This window comes from Pteropus alecto, unplaced genomic scaffold (assembly GCF_000325575.1).
Source record: "Pteropus alecto unplaced genomic scaffold, ASM32557v1 scaffold7, whole genome shotgun sequence".
NCBI classification, from domain to species: Eukaryota; Metazoa; Chordata; class Mammalia; order Chiroptera; family Pteropodidae; genus Pteropus; species Pteropus alecto.
The window spans coordinates 45,763,671-45,784,415 of NW_006494614.1; the positions used below are offsets into that span (position 1 = coordinate 45,763,671).

A 20,745-nucleotide genomic window follows, 5' to 3' on the forward strand; every position below is an offset into this window, starting at 1 on the left:
ACAAGAGATAGATGCCTTAGAAACAAGTGAAGAAAGTGTTTAAAGGAGAGAGATCAACTATATCACATGCTGCTAAGAGATCAAATAAATTGGGCACTCATATTTGATAACTGGCTTAAGAACATGGATGTTTTTTGGATTTTGGCAACCTTGAAGAGTTCCTCCCTACTCCAGTGGTAAAGTGGGGTAAAGGTCTAATTACAGTGGGAGATCACATTGACTATAGCATGGAGAATTGATAGCAGTGGGAAAGTGTGGATGAGTGAGACTAATTAGAAACGATCATGAGTTAGATGACTGGAACTAGATAATGGTATGATGAGAAGTGAGTGGATTCAAAAGATATTTAGAGGTTAAAATTAACAGGCCTTGACAACAGATTGGCTCGGAGTTGTGGGGGATTAAAGGAGTAGGAGGAGTGAAAGATGATACCTCTGCTTCTGGCAGGACTAACTACAAGATAGTAGTTAAGTTTACTGAGATAAGAAGTGCAGGCAGTAGATGGGGCATGCAAAGGAAGATGACAGGCTCAAGTTTTAGACATAGTGAATTATTTGTAACATCAAAGAAAAGACATTCAGGATACAGCTGGATCCATGTGTGTTTGCAGCATGGGAGATAAGTTTAGACTGAAGATAAGGATTCGAGAGTCACAGAACTATAAATAATAACTGAAGTAATTGGAGTAGTTGAGATTTTTCCTAAAGAAACATCAACAAGAGCAGAAGACATAAGTCTGGGGAAAACAACATGTAAATTACTGGTGTCTCATCTTTTACTTCTTTCCTCTGCTTCTGGGAAGTTGGTAAAACTAGTTTGCTCATAGTTACTAAGCAAACGGAATCAGCAGCTTGAAGTGGAGACTGTCTGGGAGATTCCTGGAGTGAAGGATTAGGCCTTCCCTTAGATCTTGTGATGAAGCCAGAGCAACTGAGCCAGCACTTACAGGCTCTCTTTTTCAGGGATGGGTCACTTGCCCTGGTCCTGAAGGTCAGCTGCAGTATAACAGTCTCAGGACACCGGCTGAGAAGAACCCAGCAGCCTCTCAAATTGCTCCTCTTCAGCCTTCAGGGCCAAGGCTAGCCTTAGCAGGAGGAGGCAGAACAGATGGAGTCTTCAAATGGGGATACAGGACAGGGCTTCTGCTCTCCTCTCCCTACCGTTCATGTCAAGCTGTTGACTATGCCTGAAATATTACAAATAGAAGACAAAAAATAGAATGGGAACCTTCCCACCAAATCTCTAATCCTGCCTTCTTAGGACCCATCTTTTCTGTCTTTTCTCTCTTCCTTCATGCTACAGGGAGAGTTTTCTTTCTCCTCTCAAAAGACTAACACCTCCACACATGCTCTGGATCCCATTCCCTTTGACCCAGGGATTGTTCTTTCTATTTTCTCTCTCTCTTTCATCTTCCCCTTCTCCCTTCTTTACGAGGTCACTGAATTAGCATAAAGAAAGATGTAGTTTTTTTCCATATTTAAGAAATAAATCCAAAACACCTTTCCTTGATCTCATATACTACTCTAGCCACTCTCCTATTTCTCTGCTCTATATGTATAGCCAAATTTATGGAAGGAGTTGGCATCTCCATTTTGTCACCATGTAATCATTCTCGAAATCTTAATTACACAATTTTGTGATTTCACTGTGTTACATACCAAAGAATCTAAGTAATACATGTATATTATGAAGCATAATAAAAACAAACATCTGTAAGCCCACAACCCAACCTAAGAACTAAAACATTGTTAGTACTGATGAATAGCCCTATGTGCTCCTCCTCCCCAACCCCATCCCCTGTCTCCACAACGGTAGTCAAACTGTTGAAAACCCAAAGAGAAAAATCTTAAAAGTAGCCAGAGATAAAGGTCACATTACATTCAGGGCAACAACAATAAGAATGATGGCTGCTTCTCATTGGAAATGATGGAAGTCAGTAGCGTGAAATGATAGTTCTCTAAAATGCTACAAGAAACAAGCAAACAAAGTTCAAGTTCGAGTTCTCTATACAGTGGAAAATATATCTTTCAAAAATGAAGACAAAAATAAAGATTTTCAGACAACTGAAGCTGAGAACATCAGTTACCAATAGGTCTGCACTACATGAAATTCTAAAGGAATTTCCTTTAGTATATATGAATTCCCTTTATATTAAAAGGAAGTGTTCCAGACTGAAATCAGGATGTGAAGAAGGAATGAAGAACATGAGAAATAGTAGGTATATGGGTAATATAAGAGACTGTTTTCTGTCTTAAATTTTTCAAAGTGTGGCCACTTTGAAACTTTCAGAGACCCCACGCTAGGAATATTATGGTGCCCTTGCCCCAATATAACTCATAATTAAATCTAAAATAAGCTATAAGCATAAAGAAGTCAATCAAAGTTCTGATTTATCCCATGGTGACTATTTCAATGCTTTAAAAAATATGTAATTTAAGAAATTTTTTTCTCTTAAGTTTTGGTGCCTCTACTTGCCTTGAACACATATTTGACTCAATCCCTAAGTTATCCACCACTGGCCTAAGATTCAGAAAATATGTGGCTACAAATGCATCAAATAGTAAGAGAGGCCATAACCAGTGATGATGACCAAACTCTTGAGGTTTCCTGGGTTGTGGGACTTTAAATGCTGAAAATGGACAGTTTGGGGTGAACTGTGATGATCAATTATCCTACTTGGGACCCAGAATGAAGTTCCGAAGAGAAAAGTGGCCCTGAGAGCAGCAAACAATGGTGTTTTGCTGTGGGCAAGAAAAAAAAAAGGCTGGAAAGTGTGAGACTTATCTTCTCAAAACTAGACTTGCCCTTTAATTGAAGTGAAAATTCTTACTTCTCCTCTCCCACACTTTATCTCTTATGTTTAATAGATCAAAGACAGTATGTCCCCTTGGGAGTTGGTACATTCTGAAGGCAGAAACACAAGGGCAAAACAGCAGTTCTGCTTGGCAGGTGAGGGATGACAGCTCAAAGTGGCTGACAGACCTCCTTTCTTATGTGGCATGATTCACACTGACGCTTCACCCACTTGGCTGGGAGGGGAAGAGGGAAAGGGAATTAAGTGTCTGTTTTTTTCCCTCTAGGGTAATTCTTGCCAAGATCCTATTAGGTAAGAATTATATTAGCCTGTTATTTATAAGGAAGCTTAGACTCAAAGTTCAAGTTGCCTGCCCAATATCACTTAGCTACTGAGTAGCAGATTCAGTATTTCGCCTTGTGGATATCTCTCGCTCATAAGCTTGTGTTTGTTGCCTGGACATAGCCTTGCTACCCTCATGTAAATGATGAAGGGTAGGTATGGGTCATCCAAGGGAAGATGCAGAGAGGAAGGAGATGAGCTGGTGACCACAAACTGGAGTAGAAATAAAGGCCATGAAAATGCAGAGCTCCCAGGAGGGGACTGGCACCCATTTTCTTCTAGGAGAGGATTTACAAATTTAATAAAAACAGATTATGTGTGGAAACTTAGATTGATCCATGTGCCAAATAAATTAAATGTCCTGAAAATGGTGCTGGGGAAGTTGTGGGAGAGAGGGGGAAGGAAAACTAGTAAAAGGTTTAGATATCTGATGGCTTCTCTTTAGGACTATACCCCAGGTTCTCAGGATACTTCTGGACTGACCCCATCTGTCATCAAAGCAGGCTCTGGAAAAGCATAAGCAATGCTTACATTGAAAAATGAAGCCTATTTAAAAGAAGGCAAATTGGCTAGAAAAACATACTAGAAGCCGTGTCATCAAGGGGCGTAATAAAAAGCAGAGTTTGGAGTCATACTTTTAGAGTTACTTACTAGTTAGGAGACTCTGGAAAGTGACTTAATCTTTATGCATCTACATAAAATAGAAATAATATTAACTTGTAGGTTGCTATGGGAAGCTCTGAGCCTCAGTTTTCTTATTAAATGGGGATAACAACAGTACCCATCTCACTGCGGTGTTGGGAGAATTAAATGAGTTTATACATGTAGAATACTTGGAATAATGACTGATGCATAGTAAACATTAAATAGGGGTTAGCTATTACAATGAATAATAAACAAGCTAATACATCTTGTCCATAGCATGAATTATTCTCTGAAATTATCTTATTATTTTTTTAAAGTTCCATGAGGCAAGGGCTTTATGCCTAATCACCCCCCAGGACCTGGAATAGTGCCTGGCACACTATAGTAGTACTTTATGGCTTCCTTCTCCACTATATCACTGCAATTACTCTTTCGAGATCACCAATGACCATCATGCTGCTAAATCTGAAAGACAACCCACTTTCCATTCAGCACCCTGGGTGAATTCTTTAAAATTGAATTAGATCTCACTCCCCTGCTTAACACACTTCAGTGGACATCCTTGCCTTTAGAATAAAAAAACTCTTTTCCATGATTTACATGTCCTGTATGATTGGCCCCTTCAACTTCATTATGTCAGTCTCTGTTCCAGTGCCACTGGCCTGTGTCATTCCTAGATCATGCCAAGCTTTCAGCCTCAGGGCCTTTGCATTTGCTGTTCTTTTTGCCTGGAATACCGCTCTCCGAGTTCCTTATATGGCTGGCTCCTTTTTCATCACAATACAGTAGTTGGGAACACAGATTTTGAAACCAGTCTGCTTGGGTTCCAATTCTGGCTCTACTACTTACTACCTGTGTGAGGCAAGTTACTTAACTTCTTTGTACCTCAGTTTCTTCCTCTTAAAATAGAGATAAAAGTGTGTTTCTGAATTATGTGAGCTAATATAAAGTGCTTCCAACAGTGCTTGATACTTTACAAGCACCACCATGACCATCTTTAGCTTAAACACTGCCTTCTCGGAGAGAGAGACCGTGTTCCTTATCAGAGCATCCAGTACTCATCACAACCCGTAAACATTTTATTCTTTGATTATTATTAGTGTTTCATGGTTAGAAAAGTAGTTACTTTTATTTTATTGCCACCTACAAGAAAGGTCAGGTGCTGTGCCAGCGCAGAAAAGAGGACTGGGATTTCTATTAGGTTTCCAACCACCTAACTTGGCTGAATGATGAAGTTATGAGGTGTTCTGCAAACGAGTAGGTATATATACCACTGATGTTATTCTCTTCATCCAGACCTTACTCATCTGTTAGCTCTCCTAAGGTTACATCTGTTTGAAGCTTCCTCGGCTCATATCCACCTTTGCTTAGCTGGAGCTCCCATAGCACTCCATATGCATTTCTTAGCAAAGTCCTGCTTTTTATGCTTCTGCACTGTTGGTTCCACATGTCGCCTTAGCTAATGATGCCCTGCCCTTAACACATATTCTCTTCCTCACTTTTCCTGAATTCCTTGCCCACTGTTGGGCCCATAGAATATGCTCAATACAAGCTTGGTGAGTGACCACTGTAAACAACCCAGTCAGGAAGCTGGCCTGGGGCAGCTCTGCATTCTGTAGACTTTATGGACGAGGTGACTATAGGAGAGAGGGAGGTTGGCTGGCTGTTCTCTTACCTGATCTGTTGTGGCCGGTGGTGGCAAAGCTGTAGAGAGTGAGAGCATCCGCAGGGAGGCCTCCAACTGCTGGGGAGGCAAAAAGAAGTTGGGCACCACGATGGGCTCTGGACTAGAGTGGTAGTTAAGGGACACAAACACCTAGAAATCCTACTTTACCCCTTGCCAGACCACATCTTCACTGACCTCAATCACCCCCATTATTTTTTCCCCCCAACTTACTTCTGTCTGGGAATCCTTTGCTTAAGCAGTTCACTCTGCCTTGAAAAGCCCTTTCCACTCCTAACAAATCAGTCTATGCTTGATGGGTCAGTTCAAATCACACCTCTTCCAGGAAGCATCCCACCTTCTCCAGGAAGCTTTCTCCTAATCTTAGCCCACAGTGATCCCTCTTTCTTCAATCTAGAGCAGGTCTGCAATACAGGGTAATGATGGCTGACTTAGTCTGATACGAGTCTCAGTGTGTTTCTCTTAATATTCTCTAAACTTCTCAAAGGCAGAGATGGTATTGTATCCTTCAGTTACCTCACTGCTTCCATGGATCTCCACATGTGGTTGGTAGGTAGCAAGTGTTGAACGCTACTTGCTGAGGGCCCGCTGGCCCAAAACTGACCTGTCAGCAGTCAGTCAGACAGGGTTGGGGCAGCTCCAGGGGCAGTGTCTTAGATTGGAGGGAGATACCTGGCCCTGAAGGAGGGTCTGTCCTCTTGGTTGTCCTCTGGCCACATCTAGAAATAAGAGCTCTGCCTAGGTGGGTATAGCTGGTCAACCCAGTCTGGATGTGAGTGCATGAAGGCAGGTACTAGACCTTATAGTTCTCCTTATATCCTCTGGAGGTACTCAGTAACGTGTTGAGAACATGGTGCTCCACAAATATTTGTTCAATCAAAGCCTACATTCACTTTGGGAGGGGAGGGAGGGGGCTATTTTGATGTTCTAATTTTTTGTTTCTGTTCAAATAGCTAAGTATAGTTCTGATTTGGACTGATTTATCATCGTATTTCCGTGCTGGACTTTGAACTCCAAGAGAGCAGAGATATAAATATGTGGTGACAGAAAGAAATCTAACTATGGGAGGTGAACACACAGTGTAAATATATATATGACTTATTGTTAAAGTGTACAGCTGAAACTTATTGGATATAGTTAACCCATGTCACCATAAAAAAATAATTAAAAAAAAAAGAGCAGAGATAACCTCTCTTTCACAGCCACATTCCAGTCACCTGGCATAGTACTTAGGACACAATAAGGGTTCAATAAATATCTAACGAGTAAAAGAAATGCATTATTTCCTGCTTTGGTTCAAGTCCCTGACTCTTCTTTAGAGGTCCTGGTGAGGTAGGGCTTATTTGCTAACTCCTGGGGAATCTGCCAGATAGTCAGCTGATGCTGTAGGGAAGGAACAGCTTTGCTGTGAGGTTATCAGGGGTGTGTCTGAAACACCAAGGCTCCCCATCTCAGCCCATCATCTGCTGCCTTTCTAAGGGTCCTACTCCAATAGTAACCTCTGCCATTTATTAACTTCAGGAAAGTTCACTTTTTATGTCTGTTTCTTCACCAGTAAAATAGATACAATGGTAGCACCTTTTGTTTTGAGGGTTAAGAGTTTATACATGCAAAGTGCTTAGAATGGTATCTGACACACAGCAAGCACTCAAATATCAGCTATTCCTGTCTCCTGGTTAATGGGAAAAAGTTGCTTGCTCTCACTGTCTTTACCACTGGTTCCCTCACTCAATGAAGTCTGCCTCCCATTTCCCCTTTTGTGCTGTCCTCCTTAATGTTAAAGCCATTGGATACAGGTTAGTCCATATGCTATTGGGCCTGTCTTAAGTGTCAGAGTGCTGACCACTCCTCTCTGAAACTCTGCTCCCACACTGCCTGTCTCCTGCCCCTCCACCTGTGACCAACTCTTCTCCTGCTCCTCTGTGGGTGTCTGTCCTGCCTGCCCTTTACATAGTAGTGATCTTTATGGTTCCATCTTGTGTGTGTGGTTCTCCTTTTCCATGCTCTCCCTGCTGCCCTTATCTATTTCCACAGATACTTATCTTCATAGCACATCTCGTCCTGAACTCCAGGCCTGGATGTCTTACAAGCACATGTCCAAAATGGAAATCTGCTCTTCTCCCCTGAAGAGGGGGAATGTAGGAATGGCAGGTACCCCTTCTCCCCATCGACACTGTCATACTGGGTGGGTGAGGGGCTGGGCAAGTCCATTTCACTCGTGCCCACTTCCCCTCCCCTTGGCTCCATCACTTGCTTTTCAAAAAAAATATTAGGCAAGTCACTATAACTCTGAGCCTGTTTCCTTACATGCAAAATAGAAATGATGATACCGACTTTAAAGATTTGTGATGAATGAAAGAAAAATGTATGTTAAGTCCCTAGCACAAAGTAAATGCTCAATGAGTGGTAGTGTTCTTCTTTCCCTCTGTACCCTCCACTTCTGTTTCAACTGAGATTAAAGGTCTCATTCGGATGTAAAATATCCAAAAGATTAACCAGATAAATCAGGCTAGGCTAGGCTAATAAATGTGCTCCCAACACCTGAACCCAGTTCAAAGCATTACACTTCAGAGTGCTGGTGTTAATGGGAGAATCGGAGCACCTTGTCAGGGCAGATGAGTCTTCTAAAGGGTCTACCCATGCCCCTCAGTGCATCCATGAGGGTGGTAGCCACTGCTCATGCTTACACTAGGCTGGCCTAAGCATCAGCATCCCAGAGATGGCTTCAGGGACTACTTGTGGGAAACACCAAAGGATACAGGAGGCTCTGCTTTGTGGAAACCTCTGATCTAGATGTTGCCTGCTTCTGCCTGATATCAGGGCAGTTGATGGGTGGTCTCTTATGGTTTTCCCTTTTGTTCCGGGAGGCTAGGTGTAGAGGGAATTTTTCGAAGCTATCAGCAGAGTCACTTAGTTCACTGGAGGCGGCTGCATTCTCAGCCTGGGCTGTTGGCTTGGGCTCCTGGTCCTGATCTGCTCTTGATGAGCAGGTATTGCTCTGTTGGGCTCCTGAAAGTGTCACGTGAGGGGTTAGCTGAAGGTCTGCTGAAGCAAGCTCTCCAACCCTGGCCTTAGAGCCCTCACCTTCATAAGAAACAAGACTTTGGCTAGCAGAACCCTGCCTAGGCAGGTGGGAGTTGGCAGCTCTTTCTGGGCTGGACAGAAAGCTATTTCTGCCCTTGAGCTCCTCTCTGGGGCAAGGCTCTGGAGAAGGACAAGAGGGGCCTACCCTCTGCATCTCATCAGGCTGAAGGCTGATGATCTCACTTGTGTCCGACATGAAACTGGACCAAGGGCTAGTTTTGTCTGTTACAGTGGTGATCTCATTGAGTGTCCTGGGTTCAATGATGTCTTCTTCATAGTCTTCATCACTGTAGGCTGGGCCTGCCTCAGTGTCCTCACTGCTCTGCATCCTTGTAATGGGTACTGTGTTTCCCAGAGACTCATGGAACATTCCTCTTCCACTCGAAGTAGCTTCAAGAGTAGGGGGAGGTGGGGAGTCTGTGCCTTCATCTAAAACTCTTGACAGGTCTGGAGTTGTACTTTGTACTTGTGTGGCTTCTGTGTCCTGAGCATTTGGGAGAGTGGTAACTTCTCTGCTTCGACTCCTGGCTCGGTGAGAACTCAAAGATGCTTGAGAATTCCTGGTGATAGTCTGCAGATCTGAACAGCAAGATACCACTCTTATTACAAGGTAGGGCCACAGACCATTCAACTTTCCCACACTAGCCTCTAGCTTCAGAAGTATTCTTGCAATCAGATTTTGAACGAATCTTAATAGTTAATCCACCCAAGAGTCAGTGAAACTATATTCAAGGCAGTACGATTTCTAGCATTTTATTCTAATATCAGAAGACCAAAATCTAATCTATTTAGAGTTGTGGTTACATCTGTAGAAACGCTTTCAGAGACTATCTGCTCCTGCTCAGGAATTCTTGGGAGCTGGGAGTCCTGGTGGGCATGTTCACGCTTCCATTTACTTCAGTAATTACCTATATTAAAAACCAAAATGAGAATCCACTTATTTACCTATTTGATGACAACTATTAGAACTATTTATTTTACCTATAAAACAAAAGCAAGGAAATATCTATCACCCAAATGATAAGGCAAGGGAGGTTTACAGAGAAAATGGAGGCAGCATGGTGTGTTGGAAAGAGCAGAGGCTTTGGAGCTGGTCAGTCTTTGGTTCAAATCTCTACCAACTTTGGGGTCACCAGCAAACTATCCTCTCTGAGTCTGTTTATCTTTAAAATGTGATTACCACCACCCTTTTCACAAAGTTTTGGTATAAAGAATACATGAGATAAGTGAGCACATATTGTGTGACACATACATAATACATGGAAGCTACTAGTCACCTCAAATTGTTTTGGGGATAAAATGAGAGAAAATAAATGATTAAAAAGGCTTAGTAAATTATATAGGTTTACATGATTATTTGAGAGTAGAAAGGAGTTGGAGGAACATTTGACTTCCAGGGGGCAGGTGTCACAGATCCCTCATAGCACCTAACAGAGCCCTCATCCCACAGGAGGTATTGGCTGAGTTTAATACATTGACAATTTTCAGGTCTCAAAGGACAGTGAATAGATGTATGAAAAGAGAACATCCCTACCTGCAAACAGGAACAGGAACCAGGAAGTAGACTTAGTTGATCCTGGTCCTTTGGCCTGAACTACTTTCTGTCTTGGAGCAGTCTTTCTGCTTTTTATAAACCAACTTGTCCTTTAAGACCCTGCTCTACTTCATCAACTCCAGGAAGCCCTGTCAGATGCACCAAATGGATAGGATGGCTATACAGCTTTGTTTTATATGGATGTACTTAAGAATATGCTACTGTATAACTGTTTGTCTGTATAAATCTCCCATCAGATTATGAGCTTCTCAAAGGCACAGATCATATATATGTGATTCATGTTGCAATTTCAGGGCCCAGCAAAGGACCTGGCACATAGATGTAGCATAAATGAAACCCCCACTCAGTAATTCCCTCTCGAGTTTCACTCATATCTACCTGTCTAATGACTTCTTCAAAAGCATATTGAGACATAATGGAGGCAGGTGGAGTTTGTTTGTTTAAACTGGTTTCCCTGATCCAACTGTCTTTTTCAAAATTCGTTCTACTTGTGAAAAATCAGTTCTTATTCTGTCATCTCGTTGCTTAGAACTTCCCATTTTCTTCTAGGATAAAGATTAAAGTCTCAAGCTTGCCTTCAAGGCCCTCCAGCTTCAGTCCTTCAATTCCTTCTCTCTCCTTCTTTAATATATATTCCTTTAAAGGGATTCTCTATTTGCTCTTATTTTGACCCCAAACAAGGCTCCCTCTGTTTTGCTCTTATGCTTTCTTTCTGGGGGGTAGTTTCTTTGGTTGACTACAGAATGTATGCTTGATGAAAGCAGAGACAATGCCTGTCTTAGCTACCACTGTATATTCCTGAAACTAGTAACACAATAATGCCTGGCATAGTTGGTGTCCAATAAATAGCTGACTGAATATTACTTGCAAGCAAGTGGAAGACAAAATACAGAGTATACCTCTGGGGCCCTGGCTACCAAAAGTTTAAATATCTGGGAAAAGAAGGTAGGCAGAAGGTTGTTGTCTAATATAAATATTTCCCCCTTTGAACAGAGAAAATGGAACTTATCCATTCCTGCATACAATCTATACATTCTCCTTAAGCAAAAATGACACTGAGTGCTAAAGGTGATGATCTAATTGATTTCTCAATACTCCCCAAAGCATGCCTGATATGTAAGTTTCCAGGGCTTAATGCTGGATTCTGATTCAGTAGGATAGGACAGGACACAGGAAACTGTATTTCAAAATAAGTACCTCAGGTGATTCTCACACTCAAGCAAGTCTGGAAATACTTGTTCTGGAGTGACCTCTGTTTGGGTTGCACAGTGAAATTACCTAGGGAGTGATGAAAATACTGATGCCCAGATCCCATCTTAGAGCTCCTGAAGCAAATGACCTATGGTGCAGCCTGGGCATCTAGATTTTTAAAAGCTCCCTCATTAATTCCAATATACAGCCAAAGTGAGAACCACTGCTTTACGTAATTTTTCACAGGGTAGACAATGGATTACCAACATCCAGAAGCATCTAGGGTGCTTGCTAAAAATGAGGACTTGTGGGCTTTGAGAATTAGAATTTTAAATATATCTGTAGTTGATTTTTTCTGAAAATGGAGTGGCATTAGTTCAAGAACTGCTACTGAAAAGCTCATCTAATCTACCCTGCCCTTTTTTTGGTTGGGGAAAACTTCAAGAGGGAAAGGGTATGCTCAGAGTCAATTAGTAAGTCCGTGCCTGAAACCTACCAAGGTCTCCTGCCCGGGTCTCCTGCCTTTCAGGTTCAATGCCTTTTCCATTGCTCATGTTCCTGTGCTATTATAAAACTACGCCTCTCCTTGTAAAAGGAAAATGATAAATGAATAAGAAAGTAAGATAGTAAAATCTATTGGTCTCTGTTAGTCATAGGGGCTTATCTGAGGGCAGACATTCAAATGCTTTTTGAATAGATACCCAGTGACCATACTCCTCACAAACGGGGCCCTAAGCCATACCCGTGATTAAGGAGCTGACTTGCAACACCAGGTTATTGGATTTCTCCAGGATGCACTGGCTCTCAGGGTCTAGGCTGCTAGCTCCTGGCCCATGACAGTCCCTATGGTTTTGCTGGCACTCCAAGATGGTCTGAGTCTGAGGACTGAGGGGAAGAACAGGCTTGATGAGCTTCTGGCTGAAGTACCGTTGGATCTGGTCTAGCTCACTCAGATTCCTCCTGTAGAAAAAGAAGGGGAGAAGAGGACAAAAGGGTCATTCACTGGGATTACAAGCATTTTTTATGTTCTCTGATATTCTACTGCTTGAGCTAGGACCTTAAAACCTCTCACCTGGTCTATTAATACTAGGACCTCTCTCTCCAACCCACCAATTCATCCTTAATTTCTCTGACTACAGTTGTGCTGCCAGGAACAACTTTCTTCCACTTCTCTCTGGCTAATGTGATTCCTCTTCTGATGTCCAGCAAAAATCCCACCTTCCTATAGGGAACCATTCTTTTTTTAATTGGGGACCATCTATAATGTGAAATAATAACCACAATAAATCTAGTTAACATCCATCACTATACAGTTACAAATTTTTTCTTTTTAAATTTTTCATTTAGAATTGACAGTCAATATCATTTTATATTAGTTTCAGGTGTACAGCATAGTGGTTAGATATTTATATAATTTACAAAGTGATCCCCTTGATTAGTCTAGAACCCACCTGGCACTATACATAATTATTACGATATTATTGACTATATTCCTATGCTGTATTTCATATCCCTGTGATGTAGGGAACCATTCTTGACCATCATTCCAATCTTCATGTCTTCTTACTGACAGAATAAGGCCTTACTCTGGGCTAACACTGACCTTTGCTACCTCATAACCATTCCTGATCCTTCAAGCAAGTGACCTCTGCTAGCAAGCCTTCCCTGACCTTCCAAGGTGGTTTAAGGGCCCCTCCTCTGTGCTCCACAGTTCTTTCTGTGCTCTTCAATCATATCACTTGTTTGTTTCACATTTATTTCCCCTGATGAACTATAAGCTCTGTGCTGATTCCTTTATATCTACTACACCCAGCATAGTTCTTGGCATGAAATAAATAAATGTTGAATGAATAAACAAACATGAATAAATTACTTTTAAAAACTTCTGTTCAAAAACCTTTAATAGGGCCACATTTATTCTTACCATTCTCCAATGAGAAATCACACCAATCACAACCACCATTTGCACAGAATTTTGTTTTATGCTTTCAGATACATTATTTTGTTTAATTCTCAGCCTATCAGTTGAAATAAATAACTGTTGTTTTACAAATAAGAAATTTGAGAATCAGAGGATTTAAGTGATTTGTCCACAGCGAGTAGTAAGTAGTACACAGCTACTCAAAATTTGGGACTCCAAGTCTTGGGCTTTTTCCATAATAGATGGGCCCTGTCCCAGCTATGTTTGCTCCTGTCTCACAGGTCTGAATGCTGGAACCTGAGTTCAAGCTACTCTCCTTGCTTTGCCCACATTTTATTCAACTTTTAAGGTGCACATATTTCTCCTTTTCAAAGTTTATCACTCCAAATTACTCAGCTACTTCTCCCTTAAACTCCTTCGCTCTTGACATCTCCATCAACCTGCTGTCTTAGATTTTCCTTTAGTTTTCTCATTATGAGTTAGTTTCCCTAACTAGGCCATGAGCATCTGGTAATAGAAGATATTATCTCACTCTTTTCTATTTCTCTAGTGTACTCAATGTGCCTTATACAATTGGCACAACATAGACACTATATACCTGTGAAGTAAACCAAAAAGCTTTCTATCCTTTTGTTAGGAACAGTCTACATGTCTTAGAATTAACTCCAAATCAAATGAGAGGACAAAGCTTGTCCTTATTCTGTCACTAGAAGTCACGACTCTATCAAATCACAATGGATTTACTTAGGTGTCTATGTCTGGGTATATGCCACGAGGAATATGCCTATAGCAGAAACATATGTAATAATGGTATAACAAATGTAAACATGGTGGAGCTTTAGAAAATATGCAAATACAATCAGCCTTGTCAGAGATTCTGGATATAGAACCTACTAATATCAAGCTACAATTTTCTCATCTGTGAAAAAGGTTAATACTTGCCCTGCAGGCCTCATAGGACTCAAATGAAATAGTTTTAGGGCTTTGTGAATCCAAGGAAGTAATGCAAAATTGGTATTATCTTGGTTCCTCTCCATTTGGTAGAAAATTCATCTAGAGCAGTGGTTCTCAAAACCTGGCAGCATCAGTATCACCTGAGAACTTATCAGAAATGCAAATTCTCAGGCCCTAATGAATTGAGAACTGTACAGGAAGGTCAGAGCTATCACTGTTTTAACAAGTCCTTTCATGTGATTCTGATACACACTGAATTTTGAGAACCACTGCTCTAGGGCAGTGGTTTTAAGCCTGGTGACTTGGCCCTGAAAAGACATTTGGTAACGTGTGGGAACACAACTAGGAGAGGTGCTACTGGTGTCTGGTGGACAGAGTCCAAGGATGCTGCTAAATATCACAAGACAGGCCCCACATAACAAAATATTTGGCCCAAAAGTCAACAGTGCTGAGGTTGAGAGAAACTGCTTTAGGTGAAGGAGAGTTTCTTTTTCTCTTTTCTCAGTGAGTTCTAAAATATGTGATGAGAATAACCCAATAAAATGCAGCCATACCATGATGCTCTTACTTAAATAGCCTCCAGTCTCTAGCTAAGAATCTAAAATGAGAATCTGAACATATTACTTGTAATGTAAGTCTGAGCAGTTTTCCATAGTTTATAGAATAACTGCTCAATCCTTTTTAACCCATGTTCCACCCATCAAAAATACTTTGCCAATCTTTCTTTTCTGAGCTTGCTTTATGAAACCAAATAATAGGTTAGTTTTTTCCAAATAAAAAAATTTTTAAATATTTTTTCCTCAAACTTTACACACACTCTTCCTCCTCTCCCCACCACTTTCTACTTGAGAATCATTGTTTTAAAAGTTCAAACTCTTAGTCTGATATTCTAGGCCCTTCAAGATCTGACCCCTACAGAACTCAACCCGTTTCTTAATTTTATGTTCAGTTTTATCTTAATTACACTGCTGGTATTTCCTCATACTGGACTATGCCTCTGGGCCTTAGCATGTTTCTTCTGCACAGAATGCCCTTCGCATTTGTTGACCTGTTCCTTCAAAGACCATTTAAAGAAGTCCAAATGTGACTTCTTTAAATCTTACCAAGACCATACTAAAATGTTATTCATTTCTCCATCTACCCTCAGCCAGGAAATCTGTAGCTCTTATCCCACATTATTATCATTATCTGGCAATATGGCTATCTCCTTCACAGGGAATGGCAGAGCCAGAATTGGAAGTCAGGTCTATCTGGCTCTGAAGCCAAGTCTTTCCCACTGCACCACACTCCCTACTAGATAATCCAGGGGTGGATCCAGATGATCTGTAATGGCCCTTTCAATTCCCACAGTGCTTCTCTGGCTCAGATGCTGACTAAACTAAGAAAGAGACAGGGAAAGCATTAACAGTACAGATGCTGGTCTGGAAGAATCCAGTGGTTGTGAGGATAAAGACAGTGGGCAGAATGAGGCTTTGTAACCTGTAAAGTAGATGAGAGACTGTGTAGATATGAGGGTAGTTATCATTAAGCTTGGTGAATAATCTTAAGTTCCTATATTTAAAGGTCCCTGAGCTGAGACAGATTCATCTATGAGGAATCCTGTGAGGCTCCAGGGTCATCCTAGACACTACTGTGCACAAAAGGCCCTATTAAACCTCCCAGAGTAGTGGTAGCTAATGCAAGAGCTGTACTGCAGGTTGCCACTGCCCATTCACCTTGTGCTCCACTATGGTTTCTTGTGTCTTTTCTCAGCAGAGGGACTCACCTGAGAGAAGTCAAAATGGAAGGATGGGAGGACAACGGCGATGTGGTCAGTTTGTCTCTACTTGGCAAGATTGCCTCTCCCTGTTGCAGGGATTCATGAAATCGGCGGATGTTCTGCACGTGCTCTTCATGGCGTGATGCCTGGTTTCTTGCGGTACTGCTTCTGTTAGAAATAAATGAGGGCAAATAAATGCCTAACCAAGGAGAAAACTCCTAGTATGACAATGAATAAATCAACTTCCTGAAATGGTTGGGAACCACTAACCATAGTTCCAGATTCATCAACAATTGCTTGGATTACAACTATCTCTTAAATAATCTTGCCTTTAGTCTTACCCATTCCCCTTTAATAAATTCTCCACATTATAGCCTGAGTGATTTTTTAAAAACATGGATCTGAAATAACAATAACAAAAACAACATTTATGGAGTTCTTATTACGTGCCAAGCACTGTTCTAAGCATTCAATGTGTACTAACTTATCACCATCATTCTTTTCTAGCTTTGGCTTCTCTTTTTTATCTATAGAACAAATTTCAAATTCCTTAGCATGGTATTCAAGAACTTGACCCCAGCAATAATCTTCCTTTTAAATAACAGCTTCATTAAGACATAATTCACATATACAACTCACCCATTTAAAGTGAAAAATTTAATAGCTTTTAGTAAATACAGGGTTGTGCAACCATCATCACAATCAAATTTAGAACATTTTCATCATTTTCATCACCTCCAAAAGAAACTCTAGACCCATCAGCAATCCCTCAGTATTTCCTCTTCCCTTCCTAACCCCTACCCAAACCTCCTAGCCCTAGGCAACTGCTAATCTGCTTTCTGTCTCTACAAATTTGCCTAATCTGGATAGTTCCTATAAATAGAATCTTATAGAATGTGCGCTTTTGTGACTGGCTTCTTCCGTTTAGTATAATGTTATCAAAACTTCATCCATGTTGTAGTACATATCAGTACTTCATTCCTTCTCATGGCTGAATAATTTTCCATTGTATAAATAAATCACATTTTGTTCGTGTACTCATCAGTCAATGGACATTTTGGGTGTTCCCATTTTTTGGTTATTAGAAATAATGCTGCTATAAATATTCGTGCATAAGTTTCTGTGTGGACATAGTTTTCATTTTTCTTGTATATATGTATATATACATATATATACATACACACACACATACATACATACATACATACATATGCTTAGGAGTGAAACTACTGAATCATAAGGTTACCCTACGTTTAACCTTTTAAGGACTTGCCAGACTGTTTCCCAAAGTGGCTGTACCATTTTAAAATCTCATTGGCCATGTATAAGAGTTCAAATTTCTTAACATCCTCCCTAACACCTATGATATTTGTCTTTTTGATTATAGCCATATAATCATATACTGGGTGTAAAGTGGTATTTCATTATGGTTTTCATTTACATTTCAAGTATGTTTTCACTGGCCATTTGTATATCTTCTTTGGAGATATGTTTATTCAGATTACTTGCCCATTTTTAACTGAGTTATCTGCTTTTTGTTATTGAGTTGTAAGAATTCTTTATATATTCTGGATACAAGTCTCTTATAAGAATTATGATTTGCAAATATTTTCTCTCATTCTGTTGGTTATCTTTTCACTTTTTGAGGGTATTGTTTGCAGCATGAAAGTTTTTAATTTTGATAAATTACATTTATTTTTTTTTTTTGTTGCTTCTGCTTTTAGTATAATATCTAAAGAATCACTGCCTAGTCCAAGGTCATGAAGATTTACCCCTACATTTTCTCTCAAGAGTTTTATAGTTTTAGCTCTTACATTTAGATATATAATCTATTTGGAGTTCATTTTTATATATGGTGTGAGGAAGGGATCCAACTTCAATCTTTTACATATGATAATAAACATTGTTCCAGCACCATTTGTTGAAAAGACTATTTTTTCCTCATTAAACCATCTGGGCATCTTTGACATCAGGCTATCCTATTTGTTCATCAAGGATAGCATGATGTCAAATTCTATTCCACTGATCTATATTCCTATCCTTATTCCAGTATCACACTATTTTGTTTACTGTAGCTTTGTAGTTTTGAAATCAGGAACTTTGTTCTTCTTTTTCAAGATTGTTTTGCCTATTCTGTGTCCCTTGAATTCTCATATGAATTTTAAGACTAGCTTGCCCATCTCCATAAGGAATCCAGCAGAGATTGTGCTGAATCTGTAATTTAGGGAGTACTGCCATCTTAATAATATTGTCTTCCAATCCATGAATATGGTGTCTTTCTATTTATTTAAACCTTCTTTAATTTCTTTCAGAAATGTTTTATAGTTTTCAGAGAATAAGTTTGTACTATTTTTGTTAAATTTATTCTTAAATATGTTTATTCTTTTTGATACTATTGCAAATGGAATTGTTTTTCCAATTTCATTTTGGACTATTCATTGCAGATGTATAGACATATAATTGATTTAGTATGTTATGTTTTAAAAGTTACTCAGTTTAAATTTCTAATGGTAAACAATTGATAGATATAACCTACATATACAAACCTCTTTGAAGTCATCAATTTTTAAGAGTATAAAGGGGTTCTGAAGTAGGTATGTTTGAGAACTACTGCTTTACCAGAATATAACCAATATATAATAAACTTTACATATTTAAAGAGTACAATGTGATGAATTTTGACACATATTTATATCTAAGGAAAGTATTACCACATCAAGATAATGTACATATCCAACAGCCCTAAGTTTCCTTCTATCCTTTGTAATTCTTTCCTCCTTGCTTCATTCATCCTGCTTTGTCCCTAGGCAACCACTGATTTGCTTTCTGTCACTATAGATTACTATGCATTTTATAGAATTTTACATAAAAGAAATCATATACAATGTATTTTTTCCCAGCATAATTATTTTGAGATTAATTTTGTTGTACATCAATAGTGCCTTTTTATCTGTGAGTGTAGTCCATTGTATGAATATACCACAATTTGGCTAGCCTTGGATGGATGGGTAGTTTAGAATATGTCATTTTGATATGTCCCCTTTGAAGTAGGTACAGACATTTTTATGTAGACAAAAAGCAAACTATTAAACTTTTAGCTTTTACAATTATTAAATAGTGGCCTCACCATTGATCTATATATTTCTATCCTTGTACTAGTATCTTCATCCTACCCATGTGTCTCACTGATTGGCTATGATCAAAGTAACATCTATAAAATAAATAACAGAGAAATTATCTACACCTGGGATTTAGGATTTGGCAGACACGTGGGCTCCCTTTATGCAGAGGGTAGAGGCTCTCCTTCATGTGGTGAGCAGGTAGAAAGCTACACAGCACAGAAATGACCCTTAGAGTAGTTAAGCAGTATTAGAGAATGTGTTTCTTGGAATATATTTAGGTTCTACTCAGTAACTGCTGCTGTAGAAGTAGCTGCTATAAGGGAAGGTCCCCATCTTCTCCCTGAAGTGGAAAGACACTAGAAAGACTGGAGGAGGCAGGGGTATTCCAAATGGCACTAGGGCCTAGAAGGGACCAGGGTGGAAAGAAGCAATCTTATTCTGAGACCCTGCCCTTTGACAGAACGGAATACGCTCTAGCTGTGATATCCATATGCATATCCATTTGCATTGGTTGGCTTGGTGAAAAGGATGGGCCTGTTGCTTTTTACAAAATAACCTGGAACATATATTTGGGAGGGAAAGATCATATGTTTCTCACATAGCTGATGATTGATTTTAGGGATAAAGGTTATAGGCCTCTGAGGAAAATAAAAAGGTGTCCCTTGCATTGAAGTTATCCTTTTGATAGCAGTAAAAGTTCTAGTTCCCATATTATAAAAACTTTATTTTCATAAGGTCTTAGGATTCCCAGGGGTTTGACAGAAGGTCAATAAAGCTCTTTCCCAGTCTCTAGTTTCTTCCTCTCATAAAGGAAAGAAAGAAATGACAAACCAGTTCTCACACTTCCACTCTCTGACACCATTTCTTTCTATCAGCAAGAAATCACTCACCTCCCAGGAGAGGAGAAATCAAGCTCCTTTGATGATGTGTGAGCAAGTTGTTCTGGGGTCTGTCTTGCAATGCAGCTGGGGAATGCAGCATACATATCAGAGATAGGGAAGGAAAAGGGACTGTATTTTGGGATCTGTAGAAGCGATGAGAAAAATGGTATATTTGTCACGACAAATCCTTTTGGAACAAGGTAGTAGAAAAATCTGCAAAATTTACTGTATGTGTATAAGCATATTTTACTGAGTATCTTCTCAGTATTATTATCTCAGTACATATCTCGTAATTTACTGAATATGTCTTGAACACTGTACTAAGCAATTTATATCTATTTTCTTATTTAAACTTCACAATAATCTTATGAGGTAGGTACTAATATTATTCTCATTTTATACACTATGCTATCCAATTGCTTTTTATGACTTTATCTATATTTGTGCTCTTGTTCCTCCAGTTAGTTTGTAAACTCCCAGCTGTATATCATCTTACATATACTTCACATGTGAGAATAATCTGGCTGCGCTATTTCTTGTCTCATGATTACCATGGTTGATGTGAAGAAAAGATCTTACAATATAGGGACCATTTAATTCTTTGTCATTTTCTCATGTGTTCATTCATCCACTATTTAGCAATGCCCACTCTGCTAGACCCTGGGCCAGGCATGTGGGATAAAAGAGATGAAAAAAAGTCTTTGCCTTGATAGAATTACCCGATCTGGGACAGTCTGGAAAACTCTCCTTTCCTTTATAGGTAAATTCCCTAAGAGTCGTCTCTGCTAACTATCAATTCCTCTCTTCCCATTC

General features: G+C 39.8%; 1 protein-coding gene across 4 annotated transcripts in view; it reads right to left on the minus strand.

The window, feature by feature from the left end:
* Positions 1-20,745, minus strand: part of C2CD3 (C2 calcium dependent domain containing 3) — a 111,601-nt gene that overhangs the window by 7,220 nt on the left and 83,636 nt on the right. Inside the window, exons 28-33 of one of the 4 annotated variants that reach the window (XM_025042678.1) lie at positions 19,942-20,075; positions 15,936-16,097; positions 12,038-12,255; positions 8,225-9,128; positions 5,457-5,568; positions 3,788-3,827 (exon numbers count right to left, since the gene is read on the minus strand). In XM_025042678.1, the coding sequence (XP_024898446.1) occupies positions 3,813-3,827; positions 5,457-5,568; positions 8,225-9,128; positions 12,038-12,255; positions 15,936-16,097; positions 19,942-20,075 (1,545 nt within the window). In that variant the 3' untranslated portion in view covers positions 3,788-3,812. Of the gene's footprint in view, positions 1-28; positions 1,187-3,787; positions 3,828-5,456; positions 5,569-8,224; positions 9,129-9,286; positions 9,458-12,037; positions 12,256-15,935; positions 16,098-19,941; positions 20,076-20,745 lie in introns of those variants that run through there. The other 3 variants (XM_025042679.1, XM_006926610.3, XM_025042680.1) reach the window with 3 other exon arrangements.